The sequence below is a fragment of the Myotis yumanensis genome, unplaced genomic scaffold, assembly GCF_028538775.1.
Source record: "Myotis yumanensis isolate MYYU_CA2020_CCGP unplaced genomic scaffold, mMyoYum1.0.hap1 SCAF_11, whole genome shotgun sequence".
NCBI lineage: Eukaryota > Metazoa > Chordata > Mammalia > Chiroptera > Vespertilionidae > Myotis > Myotis yumanensis.
Window position 1 is genome coordinate 40,496,551 of NW_027223762.1, and position 15,819 is coordinate 40,512,369.

General features: G+C 40.6%; 1 protein-coding gene across 1 annotated transcript in view; it reads left to right on the forward strand.

Annotated features, from left to right (window-relative positions):
• The window catches only part of ANTXR1 (ANTXR cell adhesion molecule 1), a 217,742-nt gene that overhangs the window by 64,574 nt on the left and 137,349 nt on the right, over positions 1-15,819 (forward strand). The window contains 1 exon segment of the mRNA XM_070429383.1: positions 10,377-10,437. Within this exon segment, the coding sequence (XP_070285484.1) occupies positions 10,377-10,437 (61 nt within the window).

Genomic DNA, 15,819 nt, shown 5'->3' on the forward strand with positions numbered 1-15,819 from the left:
GAATAATAATTTGAGACTCCAAACTTTTAGCTGAATGATAGCATTCTTAGGGGCTTTTATCTGGGAGTTATGCTAGTGGTTTTGATCCTTCCAATACATGAAACCTGTATTTATGGTAGCTGTTAATTTGTTTGCTTGGACAGCGAAACAGGGACAAGCGCAGCAGGGCTCATCTTTCTCAAGTCAGACAGAAATAATTATGGCCTAAAAGTTGGCTATTTTTAAGAATTAGGTTCATTTATCCTTGTGGGTACTGAAGAGAAAGTTCTTGTTTTTCCCCCCATCTAAAGCTTCTAATGCAGCTTGTGCCCATGGAGGCTGCTTGGTGGCTGATTGTTTTCTCATAATAAAATAGGAATGGGCTTAATTATCCAAAATAAGAGTGCAGGGCAGCTTGCAATAAGCTCAAGTGCTTTATAAAGGTCTCTGCCCAGAGTGACCTTATTTTTAAGAAGCAGGGGCTAGTATTTATTTACTCATCAAGTACTTATTGAAAACCTCTTATGGTGGACTCTGGCCATTCAATTATAAGTAAAGCAGACAGAGAGACTCTGCCCTAGTGGAGTTTATCATCTAGAGCAGTGGTTCTCAACCTTCTGGCCCTTTAAATACAGTTCCTCATGTTGTGACCCAACCATAAAATTATTTTCGTTGCTACTTCATAACTGTAATGTTGCTACTGTTATGGATCGTAATGTAAATGTCTGATATGCAGGATGGTCTTAGACGACCCCTGTGAAAGGGTCATTCGACCCCCCCAAAGGGGTCGCGACCCACAGGTTGAGAACCGCTGATCTAGAGGGAGGGACGCATAAAAACAATATGTATAATTAAAATTGTGTTATGTGGTATAAAAGAAATAACATACCACAGTTCTGAGATTAAGAGTGAAGGGGGTGACAAAGAATCCGGGCGCTTTGGAAGAGATGACCTGAAGGAGGAAATGGAACTATTCATTGAAGAGCATGGATAGAATATTCTTGGCAGAGCAAAGCCCTAGGATGACACATAGCAGAATGTAGGAAGGGCGGTACTTATGGTGGAGAATGGCCGAAGATGAAGTGAAGAAGCAAGCAGAGGGAAAACTGCTACTGAATCCTAGAGCCTGGATTCATCGAGTCCCGGATTCTCTGCCTCCTCAGTCTGACTGCTGTTTTGGTCTTTTTGCTGTTCCTCAGCCCTCTCTACTTTAAGGGAGAAGTCCTCATGTGTCAGATTTGTATAATGTGTTATTTTTCAAAGTGCTCTCACCTGGTTTTCATTTTAGTCTCTCATTGGTGGGACATAGGGAAAGACAGAAAGAAATCTACAGCTGTAGATAACTGATTTGGGAGCCAAATATTGTTCTTTCATCCCATTTAATATTATCTCATTTAAAAATCATAACAACCCTGTGAAGGAAATACTCTTATTCCCATATTATAGGTGAAGGAACTGAAGCTCCGACATCCTACTCAAGGGCATATAGCTCTAACGAGGAGGATGGGGTTGGAACTCAATTCCATGACCCAAGAGTCTGTGCCCTCCCCCACCTCATTTCCTTAGGAAGGTAAAAATAAGAAATGCCACCATTTTTTGAGTTCTCATGTGCTAGATACCAGGCAACTCATTTTACATAATCATCAGATTCTCATGACCATGATTTAATGTAGATATTGTTACTCCCTCTACAGAAGCAGGTAGTCTCTAAAGGAGAGAGAGATTAGCTAACTTGTCCAAGGCCACACATCCCTGGGCTGTGATCTGGAACAGACTCAAGTCTATCTCTATGGCCATGAGGAGAATGGCCACAGGAAACTACTGAATAATGTGGCCAGGCCAGGAAGCAGCTCCACATCTGAGAAGGAGGCACTGACAACCAAAATTGTGAAATGGCTTGATGCAGCTCACCCAGTTACAGCAGAGGCAAGACCAGAACCCACGTGGTCTGACAGGGCACCAGCGTGAGCCTTTCACTGCTCGGTGGACAGCATCTCTGAAAATCCCAAGTTCTGTTCAGCAGATGAATTTCCATCATCACAAGAAGCTGGAAGCCTGACACGGGCTGGGAGGAACATCTTTCTTCACACTTAATCAGGATTCTACCTGTGAGGACAGTATTCCTACTTGCTTTTGCAGAATCTGGTTAATAAAATTACAAGACAAAAGTTGGTTGGAAGATTGCAGCCCTTTGAGCCAGTAAAACTGGAAAGGAAGAAGCTATTCCTTTGCCTTCTGTCACTGTGGCTTCTTCAGGGAAATTCCAGGGACCACAACTGGTAAATGCAGCACCAGCCCTCACAGTAGAGTATGTCTAACCAGGCTCCGGGGCTTGGTTTGCTTTATCAAAAGTGCTGCAGGCAGGGAAACGGAAACCTGCCTGAAAGCTGGGCTCAGATCACACTGAAATGGTCTACAGGTTTGAATCCCAGCACTTGGCCTTTACTGAGATGCCAGCTTCTGCCCCCAGCTGTCCCCATTAGTGTGCAATTGAGGGCGGTGCCTGGAACCACGCGCGCTGTCTATGAGAAGAAAAAACCAGTTCCTGGCACCAAGACCTCCATCTAGGAGCATTTCCCTGGAATAAATATTTGAACTTGCATCGGGCTTCCTATTAATGAGAGGGTGAGTCAGTGTGCAGAGCTTCCTGCGTGTTTGATCAAGTATTGAGCAAACAATTGTATTTGCAAGAATTTCTTGCGAGTTTTGGCATGAACATCCTTGTTAACGAAGAAGCTGTAAGATCAGCAAAACTGAGGAGCAAATCTCTTCCATGGTGTATATGTATTTATTTTACTTTTAAAAACTTACCCTGTGCTGACCTCCCTTGTCCGCTCATGGGAATGTGAAAGAAGTGTAGCCCCTAATATGGTCCAGGTCCTAGCAAAGCTATGACAAAAGACAAAAGGCCTTCCCTCCCACTTACCCTTCCAAGATCCCACGAAGAACTACCCGGGCTTCCCTCCAATCACAGTTTAGCACATTCCCGCAGTCCTGGAAAGTACCTGTCTTTATAGGACTAAGCCTCTTTCCAGACCTCGCAGGGGGGGCAGGCGGAGACCACTTCTGCAACAGCCACCCTCCTTTTAAGTCGGGCTTATTTGATTGGAGGAAGCCACTTCCTGTGTCTTTGCGACACCTGAATGCTGTCTCAAGTCCCTGTGTCAGTCTTCTGTTCTCCACGGAGCCTGCCCTGGTGGCTCCTCCACCAGGAACTCTTCGTGCCTCGAACTCCAGCAGCACCAGTTGGAACCACTTGCCTGGCCCTTGGGTCTTTTTCATGCTCAGTGCTGTTCCTCTGGGTCAGTGGTAAATCGTGTGATGACAGAGACTGCCCCCATTTGTCGTATTTCCCATGTTGTCCAAGGTCGTGCTGTGCTTATTTATTCATTGTACGGCAGCCCAGAGGGTTGCATGCCCTTCGTGACCTACACTGCATGATGAGGCGGCATGTTTATGGCTCTGTGTCATATAAAATCCTCGGTCCTTCCCCCATCCTCTCTTCCAAGACCATATCTATAAAAGATGGTATTTGGACTCCGTGCACATTTGCCTGGAAACAGAAATAGAATCAATTATTGTTTCTATAGTGAGCAGAAAATCTTTTTTAAAAAGTATTTGCCTCCGCAGTCATTAATTAGGCTCAGACTTTGCAGGCATTCGGGCCGGTCATTTCAACTAAGCTATTATTTCTGTTTGGCTTATTAATGAATCCAACTGTAATAAAAATAATTGCAGGAAGAGGCTACAATGATCGCAGAGAGTAATCCTCAGCAACCAACCCCACCAACTCCCCCAGCTCCTCCTCCTGTATCTAAGAATCTGTTAAGCTCTATTACAAAAGCAACAGCAGAATTTAGAACAAAATCCAGTGAAACACTCGCTACAGGGGTCAGTTTTCAAGGAGCGCCGCTGCCTTCGCCAATATGCAGGTCAACAAGCTCCTCTTACTAAATAAACTACATTTTGAAGTTCACAGTTATCTGAGCGTTCCTTCTGAAAACAGGAGAGGAAAGTGATTTCGTGGAAGAAAATAAAAGGATTTCCTCCGTTTCAGAACCTTGTTTGTCCTATACTCCTTCAGAGTGAAATTAACCAAGAGAAGAGGAGCATTTATTTCAGTGAGCTGGGTGCTCCCACCCAGACAGAAACTTTGGCTTTATTATCCAACATTCAGTAAAGCCTTCAAAATGTTTCTTGCATGTTAGATCCCAGGAAGATGTGTGCATAATAGTACATTTTTATTTTATTAATAGTAATTCGGATTCTGTAGAAAAGACATGGATCTAGGATACTGTCCATAGTTGATAATAAGGGTGATGATTGGTTTAAATTATGAAATTAAATTAAATTAAATTAAATTATGGAATTTAGTTAGGAAAGGTGACTTCTTTTGTTTTCATTTTATTAGAAATCATATATAGTAAGTCCTCATTTAATATTGTAAATAGGCTCTTAGAACTGCAGTGAAATGACATTACTGAAACCGATTTTACCATAGGTTAGCTGATATAAATATCTCAAACATAATGAAATGATGTTAAATGAATCGATGTTATTAGAGGAGCTGCTGTAATTTCAAAATTCATGGGGGAAGCATTGACAATCCTGAAGGCTTGGAGGAGCTGGCTGTGTATCCCAAGCTGCCTGGCCTTTTAAACTAAACGCAATGGTCCCCAGACGTATCCAGTGTGCATTCTGCCATCAGCTATAATAGTGCATATGGTCTTTCTGTGGGAGTCTGAGCTGTCCCCCATACACAGACCTGTACATGTTTTTCCAAGTAAAGGCATCAAGGGCTTTTACAAAGCAGGCCAATCTTGGTCTTAGACATGATACACCCACAGTATTTAAATAAGTACCCTGAGAAAATGGTCCCCACAGATGGTGGCGTGTAATAAGAAGGAGGAGGTGTTAGAAGATGAGGAATAAGACCCTAAGATTATAACTACAGGGAAGAAGGACGACCAATACATAATATGCTAGAATGCCAGTTTCTGAAGTCATGCAGAAATTGTCCCATTTATTCACATAGTTATTCAATAAATATTTACTTAGTGCCTACTATGTGCCAGGTTAGGCATTGTGGATATAGTGGTGGGTAAAAAGTCCATAGAATTTATAGTCTAAAAGAGGAAGATAGACAATGAACAAACAATCCAAAAATATTTAGATAATTACAAACCAAGACAAGTCCTCTGAAGGATGATAATGTATACTAAAATGTAGGTGGATGCAGAAATATTTCTCTGGTACAATCTTTAGCATTTAGGTGGCAAAATCCACATTGGACAGAGAGAGTGAAATTAAGGAAAACTGCTAGGTTTAATCTTAGAGAACTAGACAGATGGGATTGGTCAATAGATAGTTAACCACCCGTGGACTAGCCTGTCCCAAGCCCCAGGCGTCTTAAAAGTAGACTGTGCCCTTAACACCAAATAAGACACTAAGGAACATGCTCTGAAAGATGTGTGGAAGCAATGAGTGAATAAAAGAGGCTGGTCTTTTATTAACACACACACACACACACACACACACACACACACACACACAGAGCCTCTAACAGAAAATGGCCAAGTAAATGAAAATTAAGGAGGCAGAGCAATTAGAAAAAAAAATGAGGTGTGCCTATGGCAAAGGGGGTGTTCCTAATACTCCATGCAACATTTATAATCCTTTAAGGATTCTCGCAAAATCTCTGTATAAACTGAGAATTTTATGAAAAGGGACCTTGGGCTTTTAGAGTCCAAAAAAATAAACTCTTCTATACAACCTGCACTGGTCCACAATGGATTTCACTTTAAATATACTGAGTAGCTTTTATTATTTGGCAAAGCTCTGCTGCCTCTCTTACTCTGCCAACAGTCTAATGAGATGTGCAAAAGTAACTATACCAGTGGCAACACGTCGCATTTATATAGTTCTTTATGGATTTTAAACATGTTTCCCCATATAGCTCCTTTTTGAAATCTTTCCAAAAGTTGACAGGAAAGTATTATTAGCTATCCTCGTTTTTTGTGGGTTGTTTTTTTTTTCCCAGCAAATTAAGCCTGAGGCCAGTGATGGGTGACGGGATGTAAGCATCTATGAGCTACCATCTTGGCCCAACAGTAATAGCAGTAGTGGTGGTGATAAGAAAAGTAATAAAAACAGCTATCATGGTTTGAGGACCAAATATATGGGGTGGGCAAAATGTGGTTTTCAGTTGTTTGTACGGAAAATAATACAATAATTAATAAATAATAATACAAGAATAAACTCTGTTTCACATACTCACAACTGTAAACCTACTTTTATTCGTCAGACATTCTCCTAAGTGTTTTGCTACTAAGGATGTTCTGAAGACATTTCTTGGTGAATTTTTTTCAGGAAGGGTACATTATGGCTGGTAGCCCAAGTCTTGTTAATAGCTATGTATTGACCAATCACATCTGTTTGTTCTGTCCTTAAACAAAATCCTTGTCAGATTTCCTTGAATTTCACTCTCTTCCTCACCCTCCAATCCAATATGAGTTTTGTCACCTAAGTCCAACTGACTTTACAAAGGAAATATCTCTCCTTTCATGTCTGTTATCATGTTGCCATCATACAGCCCATTCAGGTCAGTGTTTTTCTTATCCCCATTATATAGCAGAGGAAACTGAGGTTCAGAGTGTTAATAACTTGTCCAAGTCCACAAGGCCAGTACAGGGTGCAGCTTGGGGCCCAATAATAACAGCTACCATTAGTTGAGGACTTATCTGATTTCGGGCTCTGTGCTATGGGCTTTATCTATGTTATCTCATTCAATCTTGCCAACTCAACACACTTATCCAATAGGTACTGTTCTTATCCCACTTCTACAATTGAGGAAACAGAGACTCAGAGAGGTTATGCAACTTGCACAAGGCCACCTGCTCATGAATGAGCTGCCCAAGCAATTTGATTTCAGATTCTAAGCTGTTATTCAGTACGTGAAATTGCTCCCCAAAATTGGGGTTCAGAAAAGTTAAAGGGTTTGTCAAGGACCATAGGTCAGGTAAGTCCAGGACCAGGGCCAGGACCTAACTTCTCACAGGGATTATATTTGAAGCATGTAGTGGTCTTAACCAGTCTCCATTACAGGCCAATTATATTGTCAGCTCTGACATCACCACGACTCTGTGTGAGTCCCTCCCACTCCATCTAGTGATTTCACTGCAGCGATTCCCCAGTGCTGTGTCCACACCTCATGGCTACCACTGTGCTGAGGGGGGATGGATCCTTCACCTTCTCACCCTCATCTAGTCTCCAGCCCTAAGCTGATTTGCTGTGTGGGGGAAGTTCAGACAGAGTGATTACCGTACAGTCTGGGCTGCTAATAAACAAGGAAACCCCCCAAATCTACCCAGTGCCATTGTGACTTCCTACCTTTTGAAACCAGACATTTCACAGTAATAGAAGCCACAGTGCTAGACAAATCCTGCCCATCCCCCCTCACTGATAAATTTACTCTGTTGGCGGCAATGCATTCCTTCCAGATGGTTTAGGTTAAGATTGGGAAAGTTGTGTTTTTACTGGATTGAATCACAGCGCTTGGCTGACATTTTTTGGCCCTTCTTACACTCCTTAGATTTATCAGCTAATTGCAGACACTTTGGGAGAATAATGCAGCATGTGTTTATGATGACAACTCCTGCTAGTGTGTCTTTGTGCTCAAAGATTCACGGGTGTTGCCTTTACTGACCCCTGGTTAAGTATTAGAGTTGGATCAAAAACATTGGTTCAAAGTCAAGAACTTACATGGGTGAAAATATTTCATTTATGTGTTTTGGTGGGGCTAGGGCTGGGGACAAAGTAGATCCAATAGCCCAATCTTTATTCTTAAACTGTTTTGGAGATCTTTTGTTGTGGATGATAAAATGATTTATTAAGGGATGTCAAATGCCTTAGGAATTTTATTTAACACATCAAAAAATAGCTGTGTGGTTGTTCTAATGCCACTATTTAGTAAGTTTCTCCATGTGGGTGAATTGTTTCTTCCAATGTGGCCTGTTTGAAGACTTGCCTGAGGGCATGTTGAAGGGGGTGGCTCTGTCATCGCAACCACTGGCTGAGGTGGCCCTGCCGGCAGGAAGACCAATGATAGCAAATGCGGGGAGAGACTGAACAATCAGCACCATTCAAGTCAGACAGCTGTCACCTGGGATTTGAGTCCCTGCACATCAAGATTTTGATAAGCCCTAATCGTAGGACATCACTGCATACGTAAGAGACCCAGAGGACCAACCCTAGGAAAGGGAAGGACAGGGAAGACAACAGGGAAACATGGATGCCCAGGATCTATCCTTGGGGTGCCTGGTCCCAAGTCAGAGTGACAATGAAGGGCACTCAGGAGCCAGTGGTGATTCCCGGTCCCCAGAGCCAGCTGTGTGAGGACCACTGACTCTCACGGAGGTGGACACTGGATTGTGGGGGTTGCGGGCACGTGAATCGTTCTTCAATTGGAACAGGTTTAGGGACTAGCAAGAACTAAGGCTGATCCTGTGTTTGGAGTTGGGGACAGAGGTGGTTGGAGAAGCCAGAGGCCCAGGAAAGAAGGCAGAAGCTGACAGAAAGACAAACTGTTTCCTACTGTGAAATCGGGGAAAGCTGAAAACAAATAGCAGAATCAAAGGATCAAAATGCCTTTAAATTGCACAAGAGTGGGAAGGAATGTCAGGAAAAGTAGCTGGAAATCTGAATTTTAGAACTGTCAAAAAAAGACATACTGCTTTTTATGACTTTCAGGTATATAGTTACCTAAAAATACATGGTTGTGAGGGAGCCTGTTTCAGTGAATGCATTTTAATGTTTTGTCATCTGCCCATGAGATTTCTGAAGCGTGCTGTTCGTTTCCTTTCACAATGCTTCTCTATGCGGACGCCCAGCTTTCTCTCTGGAATGGGTAAATATTATCTCTTCAGAGAAACTGGCTTGTTTTCATTCTACAGCTTGAGAATCTCATAAATATTGTCTGTCCTTATTTGCTACTGGAAATCTTAGAACTAAATCCATGAGCCATTCCTAGCAAGGAAATAAACTCTGCACAGTATATTTTTCCTATGATGTTCTCACTCCTTATTTCATCATCCTCTTATTTTCCCTTTAATCCATTTCCTCCCCTTTTGCAATTTGTGTGTCTTTTATTTTATTGTAACCCGTGATGTATGTTTTAGTTAAGCTGGAACAAAGTAGCACATGCAAATAAATACACCAACACAAGAGTGCTTCCCAATGCCAAAAGATGCTTTTCCTTTTATTGACTTAGTGTTATAATTTCACTGTCTATTCCTCTAACAAATTCCCCTTTCATAAATAGAAAAATGACTTCCTTTAGCCCTCTGAACCATCTCTATTTCCAAATGAAGGCCCAGATAAAGATACTGCATTTGCTTGGTAAATTAATTCAGTATCCTATACGTGTTTAAAATGCTTAGTTGAAATTTTAAGAAACATGACTTAGAAATGATGGAGAGAAGCTTAAACCCTACCAATCAGATACCCTGCTTTGGCCGGAGAAGCCTTCTTTACAGACTCCCTAAGCAGTCATGGGGTTCCTCTCTAACTCCTCCAACCTCACAGGACTCCTATTTGGTAGAAGACTGCATTTCCACTTAAGGAAGGCATAGAGGGTCCTGCTGAAGAGTGGGGCACAACTCAGCCCTCAAAACCTTCTTCCTCAACTTCTTGCTGGACTTTACTAACAAAAAGGGAACTGAGTACAGTCATCCGGAAGTGATCCTAGAGGGTTGGCATCTCCATCCTACTCTCCAGCTTTATCTATTATCACTCTTTCTTTTGTCAATTCTTCAAGCTGCTTATGTTCCAGCTAAAGAGATGTATGTATTTCTACTTTCTCCCTTTGTTAATGCCATTCCCTGCCTGGGCTCCAACCTTCCCCTAACTCACTCCACTCCACTCCACTTCATTGAGCCCTACCCTCAGCACCCATGGCTTCCATGAAGTCCTTCCCAATGTACCAGACCTCAGTGATCTCTCCCCATCACCCCCACCCCCGTGAACTCCTCAGCTCCTTCTGTTTGCCCCTTCACACTGGCACCTATCACATATGACCGGCCATTGTTATTTATCTTTTCAATTGTAATTCTGTTTCCCCAACATCTCTCCATAGCTAGGTCTGGCACATCATAGACTCAGTAGATATCTGCTGAAAGAAGCAATGAATGATTCCTATGGCTTTTGGAAAAGCATCTAACACAATATTGGCTCATTGCATGTTTGACATTAAGGGTGCTAGTAAAGCACTCCCCAACCAACCACCCACTGCAACATAATGTTCTTGACTCTTCCTATCTTGGTAACTAAAAGCAAACCTTACTTCTCTCTTTTAACAAAATAAGCTGTGCTTTGACTTTTTTTATTTCCTCTCCTTCTAGATTTTGAAGAAGTCCTGCATTGAAATTCTAGCAGCTGAACCATCCACCATATGTGCAGGAGGTAAATTGAGATTAAGTGCTAATTGCTCTCATATAAATGATATTTTGAGCTCAAATCACATGTTGGTTTCATTGGTAGGAGAGAAGGGAAGAAGGCAGGAAGAGGGAGGGTAGAGAGAGGAGTAAAAAAATTGCTAAATACATTTGCTTTTAGGAAAAAAAGAAAGAAGCAACATGTCAGTTGTTTGAAACTTTGAAAAACTCTGTCCAAACTCTCTTTTCATGGGATTAATTATTCCCACACATCACCACCAACAACCCTGCTTTGGATAGAAGTGGAGTCTAACCCTTTATGCTCAGGGCAGCCCTGCAGATACCAGATGATCAGGGGATCATAGGCCACCCCTGAATGCTAATCTATTTAATTATTGAATTAGTGCTGGCCTCTTTCCATAGTTAATATATTGATCTTAATGAATTTCTCAATCTGCCAGTCCTCACAAAATAGTGTAGGCAACTCCAGTTGTCTTAGTAAAAGACGGTTATAATTCTATCCTTTATACAGGGAGTCTCTGCTTATACAAAGAATCAGCCTTTTGGGAATCACAATATTTTCTCTAACTGATCCAAATTGGGGTCTCATTCTTGTCTTGTATTGTAACAGACTGCAAACTTCAGCCATACTGGCTCTTTTTGTATAATTGTTGAAGGTTTCCCTTCACTCTTTTTTAAGCACCTACTGAATGCCAGGCACTGTCCTGGGTACTGAAGATACAAAAGGGTATAAACCCTCTCTGTGAAGACTGGTGCCCCAAGAGTTTGAGTGTTTCACCCTTGAGAGGTCACTGTTAGTGTCACCTTCCTAGTCTCCCAAATGCCAGTGCCAGTTATTATTTATCACAGAAAATGTGTTATATAATCCTATAAGCACTGAAGATCACCTTTCAGGCTTTGTCAAATACTGTACTTTTTTATTCTTTATGACATTGTATTGGTATAAATGAAATAATTCCTTAAAGATTTCATTCCAGTTTGTTGGCTATATTTTAGAATAGATGAAAGACTTTCAAGGAATTAGAGGCCCTGAATAATATTTGCCAACAACTAAACATTAAACATATATGTAAACATATAAAGTTGGTAACAATACTTGGTGACTATTCAGAGATATGTGTACATTTCCTAAAGAAAAGCAATCAATAAAGACTATCTACTGCTCTTTAAATAAATTGCTACCTGTTAGGACAGCTCGCAGGGACAATTGTGGTTGCCACAGGCCAGATCTAGGAGGACCTCTTTAAGAAAAAGAATTGAGGCCCTGGCCAGGTAGCTCAGTTAGTTAGAGTATTGTCCCCATATGTCAAGGTTACAGGTTTGACCCCAGTCAGGGCACATAAGACAATCAACTAATGAATACATAAATAAGTAGAACAACAAATTGAAGTTTCTCTCACTCTCTCTCTTTCCCTCTCTCTCTCTCTAAAAAAAGAAAGGAAGAAAAGGAATTGAAAAATCTTACCTTTGAAAATTTGATAAAAGTGTATGTCCATGTGAATCCAGTGCCAGAGCCTTGAAAGAGGTCTGTGGAGTAAGGAGCCCCCACCAGGGTTCATTAGCGTCAAGGCAAACCCACCTCCACAGTTCTTATAGTTCCTTCTTTTAAAAATGATGGGGAAATAGGGGAGTTCCTTAATTGTACAATTATCCCATTCATGAGGAAAACCCAGACTTGTGGTTCCGCCATCCTACTGAATGTGTTCCAACCTTGTAATGAATCAGAGAGTCTAACAACAATGAATACACTTCTATTAATTCACCAGCATAATCAAGTCCCCTCCTGCAGGGTTCTTGAGGACAAGTAAGGAATTTTATTTCTCTTCACTTCCTAATAGAGTACACGGCACTCAACAATTAGTCAATAAATCTTGACTGAATGTCTTGATTCCTGTGTTCCTTCAACAAACAATGCTCTGATTTTTGCCTATTTGATCCTTATCAACCCCTTTCACTTCACCTTAAGAAATTATCATATCTTTGAACTATCTAATTAAAATGAAGAAAAATTAGAAAATAATAGCCAAAGACAGAAAGAACAAGGACAAAATAAAATTTCAACTTGGATGATAGAGAAGTATCTTCCTAAATAATTCTGGAATCAAAGATTGGGAACCAAAATCTCCTTTACATACCATTGAGATATTCAAGACAATAAAAAAGACCACATATGTAAAATGAATATGGCACAGAAATATCAGGGTCCACAAGAACTGAACTAGCAAATTTATTGATTTCATTATATTATTAAATGGAAAAGAAAAGTAAATTAGTAAAATATATTTTTTAAAGTCAAAGAAAATATTAAAATGCATTAATAAAGTTAAACAAGTTAAAGCAATTCAATTGGTAACTTTTCCAAGAGATGTTTCTTTGGTAGAATCAATAAAATAGACAAATCTCTGGCACCTTACTTTAGACATTTTTTGAATCTCTGGCTTATGTGCAATATGACATATTTTATAGACAAACCATCATTCCGTATGTCGGAGTAAACTATCCAATTCTATTTCCTTTATTTCTTATAAAGAAAAAATTAAACAAGACACAGAGTTTTGAAGAGCCAAGCTCCGATCTCTCTTGAATTAGAATCAAAATGGCTAAAACACGCTGGTTAGAGAATAACTTCACTAGGAAGAAAATGAACCTTTCAAAGGAAATCCTTACACCAGAAGTTCTTCCATGGATTTCTTTCAAGGTCTGTTGCTGATCATCCTCTGGAGCCTATTTTATTGTTCATGACCAGGAACTCCTGTCAAGTAGACCCAAGCAGAGCCCCTCTGTGATTTTCTTTAGGCTACTGCCAGGACTCGGTTTGTAGGCTGTGAGTTTATAACCTCTGATAGTGCTTTGAAAAGCATACACTGTTATACAAAACAAGGGGCATTATTATCGTCACTATCATTTTAATGCAGATTAAAGGTCAATGTGAGAATCTTAATGTTGATAACATTACACGTACATGAGAAAAACATGCTACAGAAAAAATATTGGGGAGAACTTTGATAGAGTTCAGAGTACCTGCAAAGTGATCAACTCACGTGCGAGAAGAGAAAGTAAAGGAGGAAATAACTGATTGTTCATATGTCTAAGTCCAATGGGGAGACAAAGCCCTAGACAGATTTGTGCGGGGGGAAAGGTAGAATTTGCTTTCATTAAAAACCTTTTCTCTTAGCCCCCTCCCCTCTCTCTCTATGAATAACTTCCCTTCCATGGCCCCTAGAGCAGCCCCTGCTGAAGCCCCACTCAGGCTTGTCTACTCAGGACACTCATGCTGACTATTGCATCCCCCCAAGACAGTGATCACAGCTCTTTAACCAACAACTCAACCACAGCCATAGTCTGACGGCAAACTGTGCTCTGAGAGAGGCAGAGAGATAATGCACTGGATGGACAAGAAAACTGAGACCCAATGCTGATCTCTATTATGTTGGGCTGCAAATAACAGGGTGACATTTAATGGAGCAAATATAAAATGCTGAACTCGGGTTCAAATAGCCAGTTTCACAATCAAGCAGGTATAGGGAAACTTGACTTAGTTATTCAATATAAGGGAAAAGAAAAAATAAGAAGAATCATAGCTATCTTGATATCCAACAAGTTTGATTCTGACAACAACCAAAAAAAGGCTGATGTAGTCTTAGGGTGAATCAATAGTCATCCAGTGTCCAGGTCAAGAGAGCGAACTCCATGGCCTACTCTTCCAGGTTCAGACTATGGTTCCAAGCCCCATATTTTCAGAATGGCATGACAAAGGTATGTTCCTACGAGAAGAGGAGATCTGGAAACCACTGCCAGAGGTTATAAACTAGCAGCCTACAAACCCTGTCTGGTCTACACATATGTTCTTTTTTACCCACACTATGTGTTTGTTTTTTTAAATATATTTTATTGATTTTTTACAGAGAGGAGGGGAGAGGGATAGAGGATTAGAAACATTGATGAGAGAGAAACATCGGATCAGCTGCCTCCTGCACACCCCCTACTGGGGATATGTCGGCAACCAAGGTACATACCCTTGACCAGAATCAAACCCAGGACCCTTCAGTCCACTGGCTGACACTCTATCCACTGAGCCAAACCAGTTAAAGCCGCACTCTGCTTTTGTTTGTTTGTTTGTTTGTTTAAGAAACTTTAAAATTTATTGCTAACATTTTAAAATCTGATTTTACCTAAAAATTCAGATTTTCATCTAGTCTTGAAAAATAAGATCTAGCAACATTGGGCCTGTATTTATTGCAAGATAATAATTACTGAATACTGAATAACTTTGTTTAAAATAAGTATGTACTTTTTTCAGTTCACCATACTCCTCGCCACTCCCTATTGTCACCTAATACTCAGACCAAGTATATGGTCACCATTTAGCATGGTGCTTCTGTCAATGTTTTACAGTCCCTGTTCTAAAACATGTCAGAAGTCACCTGCTATGTGGAGAGCCTTTATAGCACCTTTCACAGCACCTGCTTCCCTTCTCATACAGACTCTTTTTTAGAGTTCCTAATTAAATATTTTTGCAGATGAGTCTCTGTATAATTAGGAGAATCAACCCATTGTTGGATTGGCCCTGCCTAGTTTAGATCCTCTGTAGGAAATGCACCCTTTTGCCTAAGCACAATTTTTTTCAGGCCCCACTCATTGGCCGTAAACTTGGACACTTCAGTGTACTATGTCAGCAAGTAGTCCAGGAAGGAACTAATTGGAATCAAGTGTGCAACCTGCCAACTGCTCCACATTTAAGTTTTTGTTCTCCAGAAATGGAAGGAGGTTGTAATTAGCTCCTCATATTGTCATTTTAGAAGCAGTTGTATTATTCCTGCTGGGTTGTTTCCCACTGTTTGTAATAAAACTGGGTGGGGTAGCAGGAAAGGAAGGTAGTTTTAGGCTTCACGTTTACTATTTGGAAATTAGATGCTTTAGAACAGGCACATTTAAACAACATCAAATAGTGGTTTCATTTCTTTCCCTTTTCATTGTTTTTCAAAGCACTCATGCCAGGCCCTTAGGCACCTCTCTGGATGGATTGATTAATTCTCTGTTTCATCTTTCTTTTCATTTAAAGATATTTCTACCTGGAGGAGGGATTTTCATATACTGTTGGTGGGAATGTAAAATGGCAAAATAATTTTGGAAAACACTTTTGACAGTTTATTAAAAAATTAAACACATACCTCCTATATGGCTTGGTCATTCTAGTCCTACGTATTCACCCAGTAGAAAAGGAATTCTATATCCAGACACATACATGCATGCAAATGTCGAAAACAGCTCTATTTTAATAGCCAAAACTGTAAACAACTCAAATGTTTATTAGCAGGTAAATGGAAATACAAATGTTGGGTTATAATATACATTATATTATCTATATATATAAAAGGCTAATATGCAA